The sequence below is a fragment of the Camelus ferus genome, chromosome 15 (assembly GCF_009834535.1).
Source record: "Camelus ferus isolate YT-003-E chromosome 15, BCGSAC_Cfer_1.0, whole genome shotgun sequence".
Taxonomy (NCBI): domain Eukaryota; kingdom Metazoa; phylum Chordata; class Mammalia; order Artiodactyla; family Camelidae; genus Camelus; species Camelus ferus.
Window position 1 is genome coordinate 39138932 of NC_045710.1, and position 24447 is coordinate 39163378.

Consider the following 24447-nt stretch of genomic DNA (forward strand, 5'->3'; position numbering starts at 1 on the left):
AAATTACACTTGAGGTTCACATAACAGTACTATTGGACAGTGCTACCCAGTGAATTTTAACTAGTTTTGCATCTATTAGCAAGTTTTCAGCATTCCTGATTGTATGCATGAATATGTGTGTGTGTCTATATTCTCCTTTGAACTAGACATAACATCTTCCAGGTTCCATCATTAATTAATGTGTTGAATAGAAATCTTTGACATAAATTGTATATTTGCATGAGAATCACAGTTTTAACATTTTATACGTCAGCAGCCAATTCTAGAGTTACTCCAATAGGCCCATCCAAATCCGTTCTTCTAGGCCCTTCCAGTGATTTTGTAAGAACCTAATTCCCTATATTAAATCCATTGTGAAATAACTAAGGTGGTTTTCATTACCTGCTACTGCACCCTGACTGATACAAGAGCTAAAAATATGAGTGCTTACTATTTTCTAGATAGTGTTAAATGCTTAACACAGACTCTCTTCTTTAATCTTCTTATCAACTCTAATCCTTTGGATAACTCATTGAAGTGAGTATTATCCCATTTTAAAGATGAGGAATCTGGTCTCAGCTGAATTATGGATGTCCTGGGATTCCCTCGATAATCACTGAACTCTTCACTAATCATGGGCTACATATCTAACAGAAACTTTGGACATTATATCAAAATACCTTTAACATGCTTGTATTGAGAATAAAGAAGTACATGGTATTATCTGTCTACATGTAACCGAGTTAGAAAGCTTGCTAAAGGAAGTGTTAGAGCAGGCAGACAGCTAGATATGAGCAGAGAAAGGGGAACACAGACCAAATGGCAGGAATTGGGCAGAAAGGAGGGGCACAAGCCAAATGCAGGACACCACACATCATGTAAGCAGCAGGGGTCCCTGAGCAGAGAAAGAAAAGCAGGAACCTTGGGGCTGATAAGGGATCATGCTTTTTGGGGTGACAAGTGGCCTGGAGAAGAACAAAGAAAGGTGAGAAAAGGTAGGAATTTCCAGTGTCTGAATGTAACCTTTTGCTCATTATGCCCTCATTTCAATAAAATTAGCCTTGCAGATCAGAAGTACCCATCATGCACCAATGCCATGACACTTACCATCCAAAAAGAACAAAAATCCCTCCTCCCTTTGGGAAGGTGGAGTTGAGATAATAATCAGGGAATAGGACCCCAAACCCTTCCCTCCCCAATGAATATTCCACCCATTCATTTTTACACCCTATGTAGCTAACTTGCCAAAGAAACTCAGGGCAGCCACTCACCTGAGCCTGCCCGCTCTCCCCTGAGAGTGTACTATCCATCCTTTAATAAATCCTCACTTTACCTTTTTTAACCTCTAATTCTTGTCTCTTAATTCTTTCTGGGATGGGACAAGAACCTGGAACACCAGTTGCATCTATCGGCAACAAAAGGAGAATAGCAAAAATATTATATCCTATCCTTCCATTATTAATGCTTGTTTGAAAGCTTGAAATGAGCAGGCAACTCAATATTTTCCAGCAGGCACCACGTTAGCTTTTAATTCATTAGCTGTCTTTTCCGGCTGTCTGCTTTCTTGCTCTGGTCTACATTTTATACTGGTGCTGCAGAGATCTGAACGGAAGGAGTATGCTGCCCCACTTTAGTCCTAGGAAGTAGAACTGCTATGAATTATTAACAGTATCGGCTTTCTAGTGCTTTAATTTCACCTCTTTGTTTCAGAGAATGACATTAGTTAAATGGGATTTTTTTTTTTTAACCATGGCAGGAGCTTACTACATTTTGTAGGAAACACTGACTTGAGTTATAGAGAAGATAGTCCTATGTTGATTTCCACCTCTGCATGCGATGGGTTCTCCATACATTCCACTCCTCCTGTATCCTTGCTCAGTGATAGGTTAATAGACACATTTTCAAACTGAGCTCTTCAGAGCCCTTGGGATTCCCCAGTGGTACCTGAAGTGCAGTTGGGGAAGGAGAGAGGCCTGAGGGGGAGGTTCTAAACACCCCCATCCCCCAACCATTCCCTTGCTTCAGAGAAGCACTTTACGCCTGCTTTAAGCATTAAGCTTTTGTGCAAGATTATACTGGAGGAAGGGATTCTTCTCTTTAAAAAGCTTAGAAATCCTGAATTAATGCAACAAGTCAACAAATAGTAGATCTTTGTACACCTTTGGGATACTAAGAAAAATGTCTAAGGATTTTTATTCGATAATCACAATATGCATGAGCACGTACAACCAACCAGGCGCTGAACCTGACTGAGCCGGCGGCACTCCAAGTGACTGGGTTTGCAGGATAGATCTGGCCCCCTGGTGGTGGTGTCATAGGTCACCCTGAACTCCAGGTGACATCAGTTACCATGTTTATTTCTGTCATGAGTCAACTCATAACCACAAGAAACACAGTAAAATTTGGGGGCTGGCAAAATAAGTGGACAGATTCTTCAGATAAACTTGGATCACATGCTTATATTCAGGGTATTAGGTCAGATCCATAGGCCTCCAACTTCCTTTGAGATTGAATGTTATTATTTGAGTTATTTCCTAGAGAGCTGCCATGAATAAAACATTTACTCACTCTCTGTACTAGAAGCAACAGCTTCTTCACCTCTCAAAGAGTCTAAGAAGTATACTTCGAAAGTTTTGCTTTGTGTGAGATAAAATGAAACAATTAACAGGTCACACTGAGGGTTCCTTTCTGTGTGGACAGTGTAGGACCCTAGAAACAGCCCTCCCTCTCCTGGGTGGAAGCTGTAGCCCTGAGGAAGGCAGGCAGGTGTCCGCAACCCACTTCTCTCAGTCAGTATTCCTTGAGTGCCCACTATCACCGGGCATCCTACTAGATGCTGGAGCTACAATAGTAAGACTCTGACCCTGCCTTCTTAAAATCTGCATTCTAATGTGGAGGAGGCTCTTAGCGAACACATAAACAACTCCATAGACAGAGCAATTATTGAAAGTGGGAATCCCCATCATGCACACAATGGGGTGGGGGTGGGGACCTTTCTAAATAGGAGCAGTCAGAGAAGAAGGGTCTCTGGGAGGGCAAAAGCCTAAGTACATTTGAGAAGGCCACAGCTGGCCTGTTTGCTGGCTGCCAAGCCATAAATGTGTGGCACTTACTGCGCTTGACAGCTAAATGTGTGCCATCTGTACCCAAGAATTAGAGAATGCTGTGGAAACCCTGAGGGGACCAATAGTCGGTGACGACTTGAATAGAAACAGAAAAACACAGCATAGTTACTTTATGGAATGAATAGATTTTTCCCTTGGTCACCGAACATTTATCAGCTTCTTCTGAATGCAGAGATGGCCTGAAGAATACTTAAAAGTAGTATGTGCAAGATCATTATCCTTTAGCACACCATCAAAGTTCACAGCTGTGTGTGATCCATTTCCAACATGTAAGAAATGCACCCAATGAAATTCCTTCCATTATTTCTTTCTAATGGTTAAAGGCAACATGGTTTTAGTAAAAGAACTAAGCTTTACAAAAACTTGGTTTCATTTTCAACATCCCTACCTAAGGCTTTTACAGCAAAGTGAAGGGAGGACACGGTTGTCAAGTAACAGGACTTCTGTCAATGTAATTTTCCAACTTACATTCTTATTCTTTCATTTTTATATGTTGAACCCTCTTATTTTTTTGGCTTTTAAAGCCTCCCAGTGGATCATGTTTCTTAAATAAAAATACCTAGAAGATACATGCACACAGAGCAGATTCAGATTTACAGCAGCAATAATAGACTTCAGTCTCTTTAAGCAAATATAATTCACCCATCCATCCAACCATCCATTCAATATTTATTGAGACTATGAAACTAATAGGTAAAATGTGCTGGTTAGAGCATGCATTAGTGTATTATGATCGTGCTGGACGCACACTGGCCATGATTCATCCTTTCTCTGCATAGTTACTGTAGCAAGTCTCTCTAAAAGGCATGTAAGCAGCCAAAATGCGGCTAGAGAGACTAAAATAAAGAGCAATTTGAAATTATTCGGTCAGTGGGATAAGAATTGACTAACAATGAACTCTGGAAAAATACATGAGGTGGTGTACCGAGGCACCCCAAAGAAAAGAAAAGAAAAACTACTGTACCACCAAGGAAGTTCAGTGAGGCATCTGCTTACAAGATGAGGAATCAGTCGTTTCCCTCTATACCCATTTAAAAACATGGATTAAAAAGCATCTTGTTCAAAATAGCAAGAAAAATAGAACATACCTAATTATAAACTCACCAAGAAATACACAGGACCTGAATTTTAATGAGGAGCATAAAGACGTGAACAAAAGTAGACAAAACTGTTACTCTTGATGGTAAGATTCAATGTTGATAGAATGTCAGTTCTCTCCGAATTATTTTAAGATTTAAAAGGAGATTTGAAGGGATTGGGCAGAATTATGCTAAAATCTAGTAGACTGAGACAGGGACATTTAGAAATAGAATAATGAGGTGTGGGGGGGTGCAGGGACTGCAGGACATGAAAATATATTCTCAGGCTATGATCATTGTCTTTGGTTAATCCCTACGCCAGTACCAAACGATCAATGAAGCTAAACAGAATACCTAGGATGTAGATTCAGGCATGTATACAGTTTTAGTATTAATCATAGTTGTGCTGGGAAAAATATCTAGCCATCAAAACCAAGTCATCTTTTTCATATAATGCAATCACACCATTCCAAATGGATTAAAGATTTAAATATATAGGATAAAGTCATACTTTTAAAGACGGTTACATTTTGAACAAATGCATTTACTCTGTTCCTTCCTAAACCCTACTTAAGTATGAATAAAGTGGATTCTTAAAAAGGTGTAAAAACCTATAAGAACCAAGAATGGGGGAGAAAACTGTAGCAACAAAACTTTGGCAATTAGGAAGCAGATGATCTAGTGGTAACGCAGACCTACATTATAAACCTGCAGTGCGGGGAGCAGAGAAATGGCCCATTTAACACTGCGGAAGCCCGCCAAAGCTCAGGGCGATGGAAGTGGGCAGAAAGATGGGGTTAAAAATAGGAGGACTAACTCAAAATTTACTAAGCAGTTATTCCCCACCCAACATTGGGGTACAGCTGTCCTCCAGGCGCAAGGCAGAGTTTCATACTCAAGAGTGGAGGATCTTACAGGTGCAAAGATACAGGTTGTGCTGAAAACAGACATATTCAGTGAAGGTTACACTAACTTGCCACTTCAAACTTTCCAATATTTGACGTTTCCTAAGCAGATGGCGTTTCATTATTTCTATTTTTAAATTAGGAGTAAGAGTGAGAATATATTTATTGTCCATTTTATAGTTTTTGTCCATTTTTCTATTGGGTGGCCATCTTTTACATTGATTTTTAAGTGCTCTTTGTATATAAAGAAAAATGCAAATAAGTTTTCCAGTTTGTTGTTTGTTTTGGCTTTGCTTAAGACATTTTTTTGATGATTCAAAAGTATTACATTTCAATAGTTAACATTGTCAATATTTCTTATGCTTTTTGGTTTCCTGTCATGCTTAAAGTGGCATTCCCATTTGAAAAATTGAATAGTATTTTCTTTAAAACTGAGCCCAAATGCCAATGCTGTCAAAAAGATAACCCTAAGAAATGGCCAGAATTTAACCCCCCTAGTTCCTCTCTCTCCCTTTATAGAATCACAGTGCACAGCACATTCTGCCTTTTTATATTATTATTATTCAAACTTTTCTTAGACTGTTAAGTCACTAAGGGAAGGAAAGCATTGTAAGTATCTACGTACTCACTCCAGTATCTAGAATATAGCTTGCATATAGTGCTACTTAAATACATATTGAATTAATGGGTACTGTTTGATTATGTGGTTCTTTTTCACACTAAGGGTGAGTAAAAAAATCTCTCATCCCAATCATATCCACACTAATTAGACATAAAATTGTGTAAAAATCTGTGACTAATTACTTTTTGGCTAGGAGAATTCTTATTTCTGCCGTTTCCAGATTGGAAGAGCAGCACATGAAGTCTGAGGTCTTAGGGCTTGTCAGGTGACAGGTGACCAGAACACTCCTAGGTGAGTAGGCAGGTCAGGCAGGATGGTTCCTAGCAAAAGGGGTGGCATGTGTGGAGCCATCTCTCTCTCACCTCCCCCCCCCCAACACACACAGTGTAAACAGAGTGGAATCACCTAACAGCATGACCCGCATACCCCTACCAAAGGCATAAATTTCTCCTTGGCCGTAGGTCTGGCCAGTGAAGAAGTTCTTGATGTAGACCAGCTAGAAGGAGGCAGTCGGGCTCTTAACTAGTTAAATACATTGACTTAAAACTCAAGTGGATTAGTCATTGCAGCACCGATGGCCACTACTCCTGGTCATAAATTCACTGGTTCCAGTTCCTCCCATTCTCTCTTGAGCCCGTTCAAACATGACTTTCACTCTACCAACACTGCTCTTGTCAGGGTCCCTAACCTCCATGTTGCTAAATGCAGTGGTCACTTCTCAGTCCTCACCTTACTTGATGTGCCAGCAGCATTGCCCTGGCTGATCTGCCTCTGTTCCCAGGGGCTTCATTTGACTCCCAGGACATGAGTTTTCTCCCACCTCACTGCATGCTTTCTTCTCATTTGCTGACTTCTACTTCCTGAGCTCTTAACATTGGGGTGCCTTAAGGTGCAGTCTTTGGACCACTTTCCTTTTCCATCTATGTTCATGTTCTTGGTGATTCCAATCTTACTGGCTTTCAATACCACCTATCTGCAGACAAAGTCCAGATTTTCTCTCTCCAGCCAGATTCATAAATCCAACCACCTACTCAACATCTCATTTAGATGTTTAACAGATATCTCAAATTTAACATTCCCAGACTGAACTGATCTTTCCCCCTAATCTGCTCTTCTCACAGTCTTTCCCTTTCAGTGACAATCCCATCCTACTAGTTTTTCAAACCAGTAACCCTGGTGTCATCCTTCTGTCCTCTCACCCATATCCAATCTGTCAGCAAATCTATTGCCCGTACCTTCAAAATACATCCAGAGTCTGATCACTTGTCACCACCACCACTGCTACTACCCTGGGCAAGTTATTTATCTCTTCTGTGTCTCTTTCCTCATCAATATCCTGGGAGGAATAGTGGACTATAGCTTACATGGTTAATGTGTGGATTAAAGGAAATAGGATATGTGAAGAATTTAGCACAGTGCTGAGCCAACAGGTAGTGCTCCATAAATGTTAGCTTTTATTATTTCTGGCCTTTTCTTTTCTAGAAGGTGTCAAAGAGATTTGACTGATAAAACTAAAGCCATCAGCCCATTTTATAGTAACTTTATTCTTCAACACATAAAATTTTTTATTTTTAAGGTTTCAACTGAAAGAGTGAAGAAATTGTGTTACTGTACTGATGGCTTAGCTTCTGAAAAAGAAAAGTGAAAATTTACCTGGGAAAACTGTTACAAATAAGAACTAAGAAAGGGGTTAAAACAAACTACTGTTTATAAAATAAATAAAAATCTTTCAGTAGAAAGATTTTAGAAAATCCATAACAGTATCTGAGGTATCAGCAATATTACAATAATCTTGGATTATATATGAAGCATCTCAGGTCAGTACCCAAAAGCATAAATTAGACACATGGAGAACACTAATACAGTAAGAAAAACCATTGCACTGTATAAGCAGAAAAAGTATCAGAATATTAAATTTGTCCCTTTAATGCAATTGCTTTGCTAATATATGTGCTAAGAAATGGTTTTTGAATAGGTAAGAAAAAAGGTTAATCTAATTTTATTTTAATGTTTATGGTGGGAAAAAATCACATTTATTCTTTATTCCTTCTCTCTCTCATTCTGCACATAAATGTATAAAACATCTGCCATGTGCTGGGTAAGGAAAAAACCCACAGTGAATTGTTTTTATTAGTTACCGCTTTGTAAAAATATTTTTATCCTTTTGCATACAAGAACTAGGTAATAATGGCCTTGGATGTTTTAAGAGGAGGGAAATAACCCCATTATGAAATTATCAGAAATTGACTATGCTTAGTTTGTTTTTAGCTTTCCTTTGTTTACATTAATTTTATGTTAAACTCTTGGTATTCTGATATAAAACTTTTTACATTGTAGATACACATATATATTTCACATTATATGCAAAGTTTCCTTAGTAAAAGTAAACTCCCATTGTTACCTATTGTGGGATCATTTTAGCTTGTCTGTATACTTAAATGCTAATTTTTATTCAATTTTTTTCCTTTGTAGGAAATCCTGGCTGAGCAAGGTTGGAAGTCCTAGTTCTCGTATTGACCGCACCAATTTTTCCAATGAAAAAAGCATCTCTAAACTTGAATACTCTAATTTTAGTATTCGATATTAATATGAGAAATTATACTGTATGATAGACATTGTACTCTTAAGTCTATAGACTAAAATAATAGCAGAGTAGGTTAAAAAACGGAACTTTCTGCTCTGAAAGCTGTAACATTGTCACTACAAGTGTCTGATGCTGAGATAGTTTTACTCAGCTGTGTTTTAAACAAGCAAAAACTTAGCATTCTAAAATTTAAAATGTCATTACAAAATATTTAATATGAATATTTAATTTAAACAATATTGTCTCATGGAATCTTTAATTCTAATGAATATTATGGCATGTATGTTATTTGGCTGGACATAATAATAAAGTTAACCATTTAAAATTATTTTTAGGTTCCGTTGTCTGAATTGAATTCTAAAATCTGAAAAATAATTTGTTGTTAAAGTTGAGTAATTTGTTTAATAACAATTACAAACAAAAATAACCAGTAGTTAGATATAAATGTCTACGTGATGACCAACCGTATAGCCATAAAATCAATAGAGTTAATTTTAAACCTCTGGTTAAATGAGAATATGATTTGGTACTTAGGTTGGAGCTAGTTAATGCTTTCTGTGAACAGTATTGCTCTCTGTAGTGAACAGATGAGTAGAGAAGCCACAGTGTTAGTACAGTCAGCAGCAAGGTTTATGGCGACAACCATCTGCAATGGATGTCCTATGAACCAGAAAGTAACTGAGAGTCTAAATAAATCATACTGTCCCCATACTTGGCCTACCATCTGAGGATTTTCACATTTGGATGATAATTAAGCAGTATTCTAAGGGAAAGGTTTATTTCTATACTACAGAATTACACTCTTGAAAAAGGAAGACCTTTAACTCAAAGTACTGAGGAATTTCAAATGTTGTAGGTAATACTTACATATCCCTTCGATGATTTCCAAAATTTTATAATATATCCATTAAAATAAATTTCAGTGGAATTTAATACATAAAGCAAGTGGAAAAGGACAACTAGCATGATTAGAAAGCTTGGGGGGGGGGGTCACTCGAGCCCTGCACACTTGGTCTCACTTTCCCTCTGCAATTGTCCAATAATTTCAAATGCCTTGGAAATACAGGCTAGAAATCACCATTCTATCTATGGAACAAATCTCTACTGCTATACTCCATGGCATGGAGAAAGAATTCAGGCCTCTCTTTTCTACCTGCTGCAAAATTAGAGGTAAGAGAAGGAGATAGGCTGAGTTTTTTTCACTTGAATGGTTAACTCGATGATAATATTGATATCAAATATATGTATGTATATGTGTGTGTATATATATGTGTATATATAATATATGTACACAAAGGCAACACAACATTAGACAATGACAAAGATTTTTTTTTTTAACTCTCCAAATACACTTGAATAAAGAACTTTCCCATTGTTTCAATACCATTGCCATGTTAAGGAGAATCTATTGTGATACTCTGGATTTTGCTCTCCTTTTATTTCCCCACTCCTGGTTCAAGGAAGGTAGACAAGTCTGAGTTCCCTTACCTCAGGGAGGGTTTTGGTACCAGATCCCCTGAAGACAACTTTCTTTCCAAGGTTTCATTTTATTTTTATTTTATTTTTTTAATGGAGGTACTGGAGATTGAATCCCGGACCTCGTGCATGCTAAGCAAGCGCTCTATCATTGAATTATATACTCCCACCCTCACCAGGTTTCATTTTAAAGAGAGCATTATGCTGTGAGTTGGAAGACAAACACCAGACCTTAAGTGCATGAAAGAGAAGCAGAAGTGGCAAGAGCCGAGGGGACGAGATTATCCAAGGCTTTGGAAAGGGACCAAGTGCAGTAGAGTTCCCAAGAAATGGAGACCTGCACCTTTCTCTCCAACAGCACCTCTGGGGGATGGCCAAACCTGAGACAGGGAGCAGCTGTGGCCTACCCAGAGAAGCTGGATCCCAGGCCCAGGGACTCCCAGCCCTCGCATGATTCCGGCTCCCGAAAAGTGCTGCAAAGCATCCTGACTCCGAGGGACCATGGTGGCTTGGATGGTAGTCCTGGTAACTGGTACGGAGAGGAGACCAGATCTTCCCTAAATGCTCTCTCTGCATTTTCCTTTACATGATCCTTCTGAGAGAGGGTGCAAAGCACCAGGGATGAAAGATTTAACTTCCCACCTCCCAGACAAGCTGGGGCTTGAAGCAGGCTCATTTTGACTTAGACATTTCTTACACAGTCAAGTTGAAAATAAAATCTGTATCTCTTTACACACAGAAAGGCTGAATGATTTTAGAAAAATATAATCTCAGAAGTGACACCAATATGTCACTATTTATTAGCCTGATTTCCTCTGGTGGTTCCCTTCCCTACTCTTTATTTTAAAAATCACACTGTGCTGGCACTATCTTCTAACTGCACAAAGTGAATCACATTAGTCAAGGTTGCTTAATGATGAATACATAACCAAGTTCTATTACTGGATGAAAAATGTAGGTAATGAGTAAAAGTGGGTGTGCATGAACTGATAGAAAACAAGAGGGAAAAAAAGGTAAAGCAATTTTAAAAATTGTTATAGGGACCAGACAGCACATCTTAACAATAACTTTAGAATGTCAAATTTCATACTGAACTTAACATAAGGACTTTTAAATTTCAGTATCATCTTTCAGATAACAGCAAACCTTGATAGGTTTTAATTTCGCCAGAATTAGGCATTTTAAAACATAAGAAAAAAAAACTGAGCAAAAGATGGGAATCGACCTTAGTGACCATCAACCAGGAATATCAACACTCCACATGCCCACACCCTCCTCAAGGAATAGATCAGTATTAGGGGGATATGATTTGTAAAAACATTTAACTATTTTTCATAGTTACATAAAAATACCTAGCTTTTAAAAAAGCCAACTCAAGAAGTAAGGCTCAGTAGAATCTTCTAGGCTGGGGGGAAGATGCACAAGACAGACCCTGTGGCAGGCGGGGCACAGAGAAGCAACAGGGGTGTGGTAGAAACAGATGTTCTTTACTTGGAAGTCCATGGACTTCTAAGCTTGAGAAAAAGCAATTCAAGTTTCATCTGAGACTGGGAATTTCTAAGTACAGTGGAGTTCCCTGCAGCCTGAAGAAGGCTTGTGCTTCAAAAGTGGGGGGGGGGGGGGGAGCTGTGTTAACAAAGTGCAGAGAAGCATGAGGGAGCAAACTAACCAGCAGGCGGGGGAACTAACAGGTGCGGGTTACTATGGCAACAACACCCACTAGTGTGACTTTGCTGGAAGCTGGTCACCATTTTCACAACAAAAGATTTTCAATTTTGTCTACTGAAGGAATTTTTCAGAAGCATGTGTCTCTGAACTCCTAGAGACAATAGAAAAAAAAAACAATCCACTTCCAAAAAGGAGCTTGTATTTGGAAGTATAGAGTCCAGTCCACAAATATTTTTTCATATAGTAGCTCTCCCTGGCCTCCATTAAAACAGATATCAAAGAATGTTCACTACTTGTTAAAAGAACAAGATTTTCAAATCTGGAACTAATTTCAGGAACTGGAAATAGGCAGCATGGTGTGGTAGAGAATATTATTTTGGTCTAGGAATCAGAAGACCTGCATTCTGGGCTCCGCCCACCCACTCATTAGCTGTGTGCCCAGGTAGACTCAGTTGCAAAGTCAAGAAGTTGGACTGCATTGGGACGTCTCATAGGATTCCGGTAAGAAAGACACCTTCCAGGAGGTGGTACCAGAAGACTACAGAGGGAAGTTAGGAAGATGGGCGGCTGAGAGCCCCAGTCAGAGCAGCCCTACTCTCATCTCTTTCATTTATTAAGATTCTCCAAAAGACATACTGAGAAGAATTCCACCTCAAAACAACAACAACAAAGACACTGAATTTAGTACCTGGGGTCTTTTCTAAATTTCTACACACGCTAAAGTCAAATGCATTGCTTAGTCTCTTGACTAATTTTGTCACGCCAGTGTGGTATGTATACTCTACCTGTAGCCATTTCCATTTTTGTGACAAGTGACTATTGGAATGTTGGAAATAAATTCTTATTTTTATAGTGACTGTGATAAAGATCCATGGTAACTAAAATATTTCTGAAATTGATACTCTGTTGTCTTTTGTTTCTATTGTGATGTTACCAAAATAAAACATATACAAAAGGAAACATAAATACATAATTGGAGGCTTAATTAAAAAGTGTTTTATAAGCATATCCTGGAGATTTTAACCTAAATTTTAGAATTATGCGTAAAAGCTAAGTTTCCTTTTCTTAATAGGTTCAAGTGATTTTGAATAAAACCCAAGTCTGAAAAAATTTTAAATTTTAGAATTAAAACATCTAGTTATGTGTGATCTCATTAGAAGATTTTTCTATAGAAAGTGGGGTCTTCCTCTTCTAGAGAGCACGATTTATGCTCTTTCCTCTGCTGAAAGGTCAGTATACAGTCTGGTTGGATGTCCAAGACACATCTTTCATCCTCAAACTAAGTTTTTCTTTGATTAGTTTTATTCTCCATGTTGGCACAATGAACTCTACAAGAAGCAGCGGATACAAGTTTCCAATATGGTGTCTTTTTTTTTCTTCTAGTTTTTTTTTTTTTTTAAACAAATACTAGAAGACATAGAAATAGAAAATGCAGGCAGTTCATTGTATTGGAAATGACGTTTCTGTTTCAAAACAACTCTGAAGAGCAAGGATCATAGTCAGCCATTTGGTCATTTGCAAGCATTAAGGCAGAGCTTCTACTGAATTCAGTGCAGATTAATCTGGATTAAGAACTTGCCTACAATATTTAATCAGGAAATTGGCATAAAGTGACTAGAAGGTATGTACCATTATTTCTGAGATGCAGTGTTTACAACAACCAGAAAAAAGTGAAACAAATCCTTCTTCTCGGGTATTATTTTCCAAGGTAGCAACAGAAGAATGGGAAAGATTCATCCAATAGGAAACAATAATTGATGGTGCAGAACTGAGAATGGCAGGGACAGCATCCTTGAGACACAGCATCTAGGCATCTGGACAGTTTGACTATGGTAATAGGCAGGAAGGTAGAGGACGTACTTGACACAAATATGGGTAGGTAGGTAGATGCCTCCACTCCCTCCTCTGATCCCAACCATTACTCTCTGTCCAACGACTGGGGATAATAAAACTCTGAAATCACAGCACACAGGGAAGAGAAGGAACAGGTAGTGGAGGTTGGGAAGTCCTGTTACTTAAAGCATGGAAGCTGATGCAACGTAGCTTTATAAATGTTCTTTTTATAATTATTTATACATTATTTTATACATCCTATATCTATGATGTATTTCATTTTTTTATTATATAAATTAAGGCTCCAGGAAATCTCATAGCAAAACAACAACAAAAACCTGGATAGGGCAGATCAACCATTCAAAGGCTTTAGACCTGAGAGGGATACACTCTGTTGGCAATAATAATAAATTATTTTAAAAAAATTTTAAAATAGCAAAACATAATAAAATATATGGATTAACTGAAATATAAAAATTATATTCTGAAGAACAGACAACACACACATACTCACATTCTAAGCTATGGACAGACTATAGGAAACCCAAAAGAGGACAGGAGAATTGTAATCCATTCTAGAATTAGTAACTGGCAAATCTCATTAGCATTATAGAGCAGTGATTGTCAAACCCAGGTGATTATTACCTTGGAAGCATTTTTGGTGGGGTGGGAGGAGGTAATTTGGTTTTTATTTGTTTATTTATTTATTTAAATGGGGGTAGTGGGGATTGAATCCAGGACCTTGCATATGTTAAGCATGCACTCTACCACTGAGCTATACCTTACCCCACTCAGGAGCATTTGAAATAGAATTATTACTAGGCTCCACCCTAGACCTAATGACCTCTTCCATGGGTTTTGTCCCTGAAACTGCATGTTTAAAGATGTCCTCAGGTGATTTTGACAATCTGCCAGGCTTAGGAAACACTGGTGTAGAGAATAAATCTGAAAAGTTCATCAGGAAAAGAAATGGAAATGTGAGAGGGAAAATTATTCATCTAGAGGAAAGAGGGCACCTATGCATCTGACTAATCCTTTAATAAATCAATAATAGAAATTCATGGGGAAAAAAACCAGAAAAATTCAAACAGAAGGAAAAATCAGTTACAATAGAAGAAAACTTTCTTGAGTTATAGCATATAAACTATACAGTATAAAGTTATACAGTTAGGAACGACTTAAGTTTTAAGCAAAAATTATTTAAAAGAGGCTCATACATAAAGCCTGGCTAAAAATCAATTATTAATATAGACAAAAAACCTTCTAGCATTTATTTCAAAAAGGACCTAATTGCTGCCCAGCAACTGTTCTGTTTCTCTAATCCATTCACTCCCCCACCCTCCTAGAGAACCACTTCACGCATATTCCTAACTTAGCTTTGGCTTTGATTGCTATTTCCAGCAGAAGAGAACTTCCACAAGCTGCCACTGCACCTACCTACCCACATTTGTGCCAATTATCACAGAGAAACTATCTGGACGCCTGGATGCCGTGCCCTCAAGGATGCTGCTCCTGCCATTCTCAGTTCCACACCAACTATTGTTTCCTATCGAATGAATCTTTCCCATCAGTCTACAAACATGCTTTTATTCCTCCCTCTCTTGATTCCTCCAACTACCACCACAGATCTCTGCTATTTACAGATAAACTCCGAAACATGTGTCCACATTTCCTGTAATCCCATCCCTCCATTCTTGAGTCTTTCCATCTCGCTTTTGCTCCCCCTCCTGTCTACCAACAGTCCTCTTATTACCCCTAATGGTTTCATTTCAGAATTGCTACCTCCACTGGTCAATTCTCTGTCCTCTTTACTTAAACCTATCAGCACTTTTTTTCTTTTACTTGGCTTCCTGGACATCACACTCTCTTGATTTTCCTTTTACCTCATTATTCACACCTTTTCAGTTTTCTTTCGTGTTTCCTCCTCCTTTCTTCAATCTCTTAACTTTGGAGGATGTGAGAACTCAGGCCCTGGACGTCTTCTCTTCTTAATCTGTACTCATCCCTTTGGCAATATTATCCAGTCTCATAATTTGAAATATTATGTACCTGTTGACAACCCCAAAATTTACATCTCCCATCCAGACTTATTCTCTCAAATCTAAGTTCATATAACCAACAGCCTACTTGACATTTTCCATTTGAATTCTATTGGGCATCTCAAATTTTAATGTTCCAAACTGAGTCCCAAATGTACTCTTCCCACAGACATCCCCCACCTCAGCTGATGGCTCCTCCAACATTGTCTATACCTCTGTTGATGGTGGCAACCCTTCATTTAGAGACGCTTAGGGCAAACACTCAGGGCGAATAAAAGTCACCATCGACTTTTCTCTGTCGTTCATTCCCCTGTTGTCTCCGTCTTCAACTGTCCGTAATTTGCTTAAAAATAATCCAGTAGGAGGAAGGATGGGCCAGAAAGTGGACAGTTGTATAGATAAAACATGATTAAACATGAGCTGACAACTACTAAAGGGGGTCCTAGGGGTTCCTTAGATCTTTCCCTGTCTTTTTGTTTGTTTATATTTTCCCGAATAAAAAGTTTGAAAATATAAGCTCAAATCTAACCACCTCTCACTCTAAGGCAACACCCTTGATCCAGTCACCATGTAATAGCCTCCTAATTGAACTCCCTGCTTCTGCCTTTGCCTTTCTTCAGTCTGTACTCAGCACAGCATTGAGGGATGTTGTCAAAACAGACATCAGATCATGACACTCCTCAGCTTGAAACTCTCTGATCGCAATCTATTTTACTCTCAGTAAAGGCCAGAATTGTAACCGTGGCCCACTGGGCCCTGTGCCATCTGGCCTCCCCTTGTATCACTGACCTCACCTCCTACTATTCTCCACCTTGCTTGTCCTGCTCCAGCCGCGAGGAACTCCTTGCTATTCCTTTAATGCCCCAAATACCCTCTGTGCCCAGGCCTTTCCATGTACTATCTTCTCTGACTTAATGCTCTCCTCCCAGAGATCCTCAGACATCACTCCCTCACTACCTGCCAGTCTTGGGGTAAATGTCCCTTAATCCGTGAGTCCTTTCCTGGCCACCTATTTAAATTGTCTAACAGTCAGTCCCCAAACTCCTTATCTACTTCCTTCCTTTGCTTTCTCCATGGTGCTTATCACTGTCTAACTAGTCTCCCATGTTTTACTCAGTCTTTCATCCCAGTGTAAACTACGTGAGAGCAGGAATTTGAGTAGGTTTGGACCCTGCTGTACATGTGGTACCTACAGTAACCCGTGGTCACAGCGAATGCTCAATAGTATTTGTTGAATAAAATAGAGGAAAAGAAATATCCACCCAAGGGCTTCAACTAGGATGATGGAAGTAAGACTGCACATTCATGATTATACATAAAAATAGGTTAAACTCCTCTATAAAAACCTTCACAAAAGCCAAGCATATGCTGATTATAAAAGACACAGAATAAGGTGACAAAAACTTCCACAATCATCCCTGATAGAGTAACAACCAACGGACTTAATCTCCCATGGTCAACAACCAGGAACGCTGGACAAAATACACGGAACAACTGTTTTCAGACACTGGACAACAGGCAGTGCAGGAGCATGATTCCTTAGAAAAGGGAAACAAGTGAAGTGAGCCCTACAATTGCCACGGTTTTCTGCCTGAAGCTGATGTCCAGACCACAGGAGTAGGAAGCGGGAATCCAAACAGCGCCCGCACACCTTGCTGAAGGGCAGGCAGAGGATGAAGCTCAGGGAAGCTAAGTTACGTGTGGCCAATGGCCACCATACTGGATAGCACAGCTCTAGACTGATGGGGAAAATGGAAACATGCCGACTGAAACTGAACAGTGGTTGTCTCCAGCTGGTGAGATTTTGATTTATATCTATGTTTAGTAATTTTTTTCTAGAATATGTTTTCTTTTAATAATATGAAAAAAAACCCTATTTTTAAAATGTGTACATTAAATTCCTAATATCTAACTTGGATTGATAAGTGGTGATGTCTCCAGAAAAGTTTAGAAACTCTAATAGTACAAAAACTGAATTAGCACTTAATCCTTAAAAGTAGTTTTTATCACTCGGTAGAAACTTCTATACCAACAAAGAGATTAGCAATGGAAATCTCATTTTAATGTAAGGGAATCAGTTTTAAATTTTCACATTACAGTGAAATGAGTAGTTTCATTACAACAATAATATTTTGTCTGCACTGTGATGGATCAAAATGGAATTATTTGTAAGAAATATGAGAAAAGACATTCTCAGACATAATGGATTTCTCTCACAGTATAAAAATCAGTTAAATGTTGAAACTTTCAGTCATTTGTCTAATTGCATATCATAACTCAAAGGGAAAGAGTTTGCATTCTGGTTGCATAAAATTTAACAAATATTTTAATAAAGTAGAAAATAAAATTAGTTTAATGGACCTAAATTGAGATGAATAAAAGATTTAATATTAGATTTTTTTTAAAGAAAATTGAGGAGATACACTGTAAATTCTTCCAATCTGTGTATGACCTCCTTACATTCCCTCCTTCATACCAATTTGCATCAATTTGGCAACAATAAGAGCTCTTAATGGGCCTCATTACTGCTACAATATGCAGTCTGAATAATACATTTGAGACATCAGCATTCTGGTGTTTAGGCTGTAGCTTAACTCTTTTTAAAAAGAATGCCAGTGTCCCATTCATTTTATTGTTTCACCCATTGTTTGAAAAGAGAGTGGGGAAAAAACCCCATTAGCTCTTCTCAACTGTCAGCATATGTGGGCAACTCTCAATGTTTAGAGCTGTCAATCCATGGCACATCACATGCCTTTAATTCAGCAGTGTGTGTATACATGGGCGTCACTGCCAGCCACGAATTCAAACTCTTTACTAATACAGGTTTAAATGCTACCTAGCACATCCTTCACTACTAAGTTTTGTTACATTAAAAAAATTAACCACGTCCAAAGACAAAACCTGGGTGTATTAAATGGTATTTGTATAATGAAATTTGAAAATATTACTTTGAGATGTGACAGAAGAGATCATTTTAATGCAAATTATGTTTTCCCAACCATAATGTGCATTGATTTTAAGTGCTGGTTGCCCCTGAGTAGTTCACTCATGTTTTAATTTTTATTTTATTAAAAAAAAATTTTAATGGCGGTACAGAAGATTGGACCCAGGATCTCGTGCATGCTAAGCACGCCCTCTGCCACTGAGCTCTTACCCTGCCCCCCATACCATTTCAATAGGAAATAAGATATTCACAATCACACATCTAGAGTAAACTTCCAAGGTAATAAACAAATGATGTTATGGTACTATGGTCTGCATGGTATAAGTCTAAAATTAAGGCCTGATGTTATGTGCTGCCCTGACAGCTAATGAAATCGGAGGGTCTCAAATGGCACATAACTACAAGTTCTCTTTGCCAGTCTGCTCCCAGGAAAAAAGTCCTGGAGCCAAACAACTGTCCTTACAAGGGACCAAATGCACATCCTGCTTATCCTCAAGGAGCAAGTTTCAGTTCTCTGCCAGCCTGCAAAATTATTCCAACAAGCCAATCACATCCTCCAGTGGAAACCAGGGGTGAACTCATCCTCCTGATGCTCCAAACCTGCCTCCCACAGCCTCTGGTAGTTCATTCTGTTCTTGAGTGCAACCCCGATGTGGCCCTGCGTGGTGTGCTGTCCTGTCCCCTTGGCTGTCAGCACATGTGACTGTAAACTGCTGCCAGTCTCATCTGTCCTGTCCAGTGTCAGGTGTCATGTGGTCAGCCATCCCCATAACCCTGGGGCAGGAAATCTCTCCTTTGTCAACGAGATGAATAGGAGGTGACTGGAATAGGCTGTGCACCCGAATACTGTAAAAGATCCAGTTTTAGAAAAAGATGCTTACAATGGCTGTCTAAAAAGGTTTGTGAAGTAGGTTGTTCTGGATGGAGAATGGTGTTAAGGATTTGGTTTTGCAAGTGGCTTTGGTCTTATTTTTGGAATTCTCTGCTGAAGGAGCATAAAGACGAGAAAGAGTAGCCAAATCACAAACTAAGTACTGATTTCAACACCTGGACAAGGACCCAATTCAACAATGGAGTGAAAGTAGATTACGAGTAGAAGTTAGATTACAGATGTTGATTTAGAGTAGGGAGCCAAAGTGAGCCCACTTCCTTCCTATAGCCCTTGAATTCTGTACGTTCCCCAAACAGCTGCATGATTGTGGATGATAATCGGCCCCATCCATCGGCGGGTGGAACAGAGAGGGCTGAGATGGCCAGGACAGCGAGACAGACCCTGTCTGGCTTGTCCAGTTCCTGGAGACAAATACACGAGAGGGGAAGGGTGTGAACCATCCCTGAGCAATGACCTTTAATACAGTGATCTTTCATACAGGAAAATGGTCCCAGTCAACCTCCATTTCTGACAGTCTGCTGAGCAAGTCTGTTCTCCAGGGCAACGGAAGCGGGTAGAGAGAGGGATGCCACAAATAGAGCAACAATTTCCTTCTAACCTATGAACAAACGTGAAAATAAGTTCCTTCCCCAAAAAGGAGGAAAAGCAGTCCAGATAAGTGTAACTATATCCACCAGCAGAGCAAAGCAAAAATGAGGATGGCTTGTGGTAAAAGAATACTCTGTTTGGATCACAGGATCCAAACTGCAGAGCAATGAGACCCCTGGGACCAGAAATTCATGCCTTTTCAGAGTGTGAAAGCCAAAGCCAAAATAATACCCAAGGGAAAATAAGCAGTCTGATTAGAAAGGTGAAATCTTTCTTGCCTAAACATGGTCTCACTGAAAAAAAACAAAAACACCAATTTGACAAGATACATGCAGAGCGCTGTTTGCAACTGCCAAGATATGGAAGCAACTTAAGTGTCCATCAACAAATGAATGGATAAAGATGTGGTGTATGTATACACAATGGAATAGTACTCAGCCATAAAAAGAATGAATGAAATCCTGCCATTTGCAGCAACATGGGTGGACCTAGAGATTATCATACAAAGTGAAGTAAGTCAGAGAAAGACAAATATCATATGATATCACTTATATGTAGAATCTAAAAAATAAAACAAACTAGTGAATATAACCAAAAATGAAACAGACTCACAGATATAGAGAACAAACTAGTTAGTTACCAGTAAGGAGAGAGAAGTGGGCAGTGGGAAATTAACAGGTACAAACTACTATGTATAAAATAAGTAAGCTACAAGGATATATTGTATGGCACAGGGAATACAGCCAGTATTTTATAATAACTATAAATGGAGTAAAATCTTTAAAAATTGTGAATCACTATGTTGTACACCTGAAAATTATTGTACATCAACTATACCTCCAAAAAAAATGAAGATCTCAGGATACTCCAGAAGTCCAGTCCCTGGTACCATAACTCTCAGTGAAAAATCCCAGAAGGAGGGAGAAAACAGTGGGCTGGCAGAGAAAGAGCAGGGACTATATAAAACTTACTGGATGTTTTTGCCATTTATTCAGGGAATATCTACTTAGGATCTGCCAGACGCCAAGCACTGTGCCTGGGGCTGGGCACATAGAGAGAATATGAGACAATTTCAACCTTGAAGACGTTTTGATTCTGATGGCAACATGGATAGATAGCAAGTGACTGAGCACCTGCTACGTGCCAGGCAGAGTATTAGGGAGCATCTTATTTTAGCTTCACAAAAAAAGCCATCAGAAAGGCAGATACATGGAGGAGGGTATAGCTCAGTGGTAGAGTGCATGCTTAGCATGCATGAGGTCCTGGGTTCAATCCCCAGTACCTCCATTTAAAAATAAATAAATAAGCCTAATTACACCCCCCCCCAGAAAAAAAAGAAAGGCAGGTACCGTAATTATTAACACCTTATGATGAGGAAATTAGGGTTCAGAAAGATAAAACTTGCTCAAAGTCATGTTGCTAACAAGGTTTTCAACTTCAGGGCACAGTTTGTGACCATGATGCTATATTGCTTCAAAAACTGAATGAGAAGCAAAAAGAATATTAAAAATAAGAAGTAGAATTTCAGTTCTATCTATATTCAGTTCAGAAGACCATAATGGATCTAAGCAAAAAAGTATAGAAAATTCTTAAAAGAAAGTTAAAATAAAAAGTTTAAAGAATAGTAATCATAAGAAAAAAAAATCACAAGTCTCCCATTGCTATATGTGAATAGAAATTGATAGAAAGAAAATAATAAGCTTGGGATATAACCCCATGAAGCATGAAGTATGCCCAAGATAAAATTACATGGTTTCTATATATTTTATTTGATGTAACCTCAACCATTCATTAGAGAAATAGCATACTTAGAATCATTCTATTTTCCCATTAGTAAGACTTTCTGTCCTCATCCAATCTAATCAACTCATATTCCAGTTAAAGCAAAAGTGGAAAGGATTTGGTCCTATACTATTCTGGCCTGTCTTGGGAGAAACATGAGTTTGGAGCAGATTATCTTGTGTATGAGCATCTCAGACTCCTATTCTCACAGCTGAAATATGGTTTAAAATGAGGATAAAAAGCAGGCTTGACAAACAAGCAGAACCTAAAATATAAACAAAAAGCAAAAGCAAATTTTACAAGAGAGGCTGTTACCAAAGTGCATGCTGAGGAAAACTGTACTTAACACACAGGGAGTTGCCTTGTCCTGCAAAACCAACCCCAAGAGGGTGAAGTTAGGACATCACTATGGCCCAACTGATGCATTTAATAAAGAGCAGCTGAACAAAGCTCTTCCATGTGTGGCTGCTCCCCTAACCTTGCTGGGACAGGGAGGGTAAATGTGAGTATTCGAGAGTAAGGACAAAGGCACAGAGGCTCAGAAAGGTCAGACTTCCCCGACCTTGGCTTCCTACAAGGAAGCCCAGGCCCCTGTTGGTTGTGGTAACTCACAATGGCTTCAACAATTACCTCAAACAATGGCTCAAGTCGTCCCTGCAATCCCTGTGGGGTTGACCAGCCATGTCCATTTAAAGTAATGACTGTGATATTTCTCTACCTGGCAAAAAATTGCAGAAATGCCAGATTTCTTTCTAATGCTGCCTACCCTCTCTTAAAACATAGGAAAATCTTGTAAGATTTCTTCTTCTCAATCTTACAACACATTATTAAAGCCTCAGAGACTGGGAAGGGAAGGGAAGGGAACGGGACTTAAATCAGGTAAATAGTTTGCTCCCAGGCTTATATAAGAGGATAAAGACATAGCTAAGTTTCCAAACGCTTGCAAAGCTGATAAATGCCAAAATAATTAACTATAACTTGAAGCACATAACACCATTACAATTACATAAGGGAAAAAGGACAGATTAGAAACATAGTTTAACATAATTCTCCAGTGAAGACACACAAATGGCCAACAGGCACATGAAAAAATGTTCAATATCATTAATTATCAGAGAAATGCAAATCAAAACAATGAGGTATCACCTCACACCACTCAGAATGGCCATCATTCAGAAGTCCACAAACGATTAATGCTGGAGAGAGTGTGGAGAAAAGGGAACCCTCCTACACTGTTGGTGGGAATGCAGTTTGGTGCAGCTGTTGTGAATAACAGTATGGAGATTCGTCAATAAACTAAAAATAGATTTACCATATGATCCAGGAATGCCACTCCTGGGCATATATCCAGAGGGATCCTTAATTCAGAAAGACACCTGCACCCCACTGTTCATAGCAGCACTGTTTACAACAGCCAAGACGTGGAAACAACCTAAATGTCCATCAAGAGATGACTGGATAAAGAAGCTGTGGTATATTTATACAATGGAATACTATTCAGCCATGAAAAATAATAAAATAATGCGATTTGCAGCAATATGGATGATCCTGGAGAATGTCATTCCAAGTGAAATAAGCCAAAAAAGAGAAGGAACAATACCATATGATATCACTCATATGTGGAATCTAGAAATAAAAAAAGACAAATGAACTTTTATATAAAACAAACAGACTCACAGATGTAGAAAATAAACTTATGGTTACCAGGAGGGAAGGGAGTGGGAAGGAATAAATTGGGAGTTTGAGTTTTGCAGATACTGACTGGTATATATAAAATAGATAAACAAGTTTATACTGTATAGCACAGGGAACCATATTCGGTATCTTGTAGTAGCTTATGGTGAAAAAAATGTGAAAACAAATACATGTATGTTCATGTATGACTAAAACATTGTGCTGTACACCAGAAATTGACACAACATTGTAAACTGACTATACCTCAATTAAAAAAAAAAAAAGAAAAATAGTTTAAAAACGATGACTTTTAAAATGTTTATTTGCCATACCATTTTGAAAGGAATGATATGGGACTAGGAGGTATCTGAGGTAAACGAAACTAAACTTTACTAATTAAAAGTGTTGTACTTTTCTATTTAAAACCTCAACTGCTGATTTCTTTTTTAGGTATATTTTACCTTTTAAGCAAAACCTCTCATTTTTCTTTAAATAGAAGCTAAATTTATCTCCTAACTCTTCACTTCTGTTACAGAAGGAGAGCAATTTTTAATTTATCATAGGTCTATAGAATAGACCATCCATCCAAATCAAAATGACTACTATTGTTTGGCAGTTCCCTGGCATCTTCTGAAAGTGTGGCACCATGTAAAGGCATGAGTTTACACGGAGTGGTGATTTGTGATTGTGTGCTTATTCTTGGATTGTTACTGTTTGTTTTACCAACCACAGAACCTAACTGCTGCACATCTGTCAGAACGCATTGTGTATGGTGACATTTTACAAGTAGATGGTACACAAATTTTCACTTTTCATACGTCCTCCCCCCATCAATGCATGGTTATCACAGTCTCCTCCCCCAGGACACCTTCCTGTCTAGAAGGCATCCACTCCTGTAACAATGGCCAAGTTTACTCTTTCTAGTTATTTTTACCCATTTTCATCATACCATAGTGACTTTGGGAAGACCCTATTTAGAATTTTATATTCAATTTTCATTGTCACGGTTTAAAGCAAGAGGTAGAGAAACTAGATATAAAGGCACAGAGGTATGAAAAAAGAAATGGATCTAAACCCAAATCCCAGCTGTATCACTTTCTAGCTGGTGACCTTGCACAAGGGGTAAGGATGGGGAAGTGTGGAGGGCAGCTTGTTGAGGACCCGCTTTGTGCCAGGTGCCTTACACTTATCCTATTTAACACAACAACCCTACAAGGTAAGTTCTTAAATTCCTACTCTTTGGGGGTCTTTTCTTAT

The 24447-nt window shown here is 38.6% G+C and overlaps 1 protein-coding gene and 1 non-coding gene across 4 annotated transcripts in view; both read left to right on the forward strand.

Moving 5' to 3' along the window:
* The window catches only part of ACYP2 (acylphosphatase 2), a 121786-nt gene extending 112993 nt beyond the window's left edge, over positions 1-8793 (forward strand). The window contains exon 4 of one of the 3 annotated variants that reach the window (XM_032497565.1): positions 8183-8622. In XM_032497565.1, coding sequence (XP_032353456.1) covers positions 8183-8297 — 115 coding nt within the window. In that variant the 3' untranslated portion in view covers positions 8298-8622. Of the gene's footprint in view, positions 1-8182 lie in introns of all 3 variants that reach the window. The other 2 variants (XM_032497564.1, XM_032497562.1) reach the window with 2 other exon arrangements.
* A 12156-nt stretch (positions 8794-20949) lies between these two features.
* On the forward strand, positions 20950-21021 carry TRNAA-AGC. The gene has a single exon. It is a non-coding gene; the product is annotated as a tRNA-Ala (tRNA).
* Positions 21022-24447: the final 3426 nt, after the last annotated feature.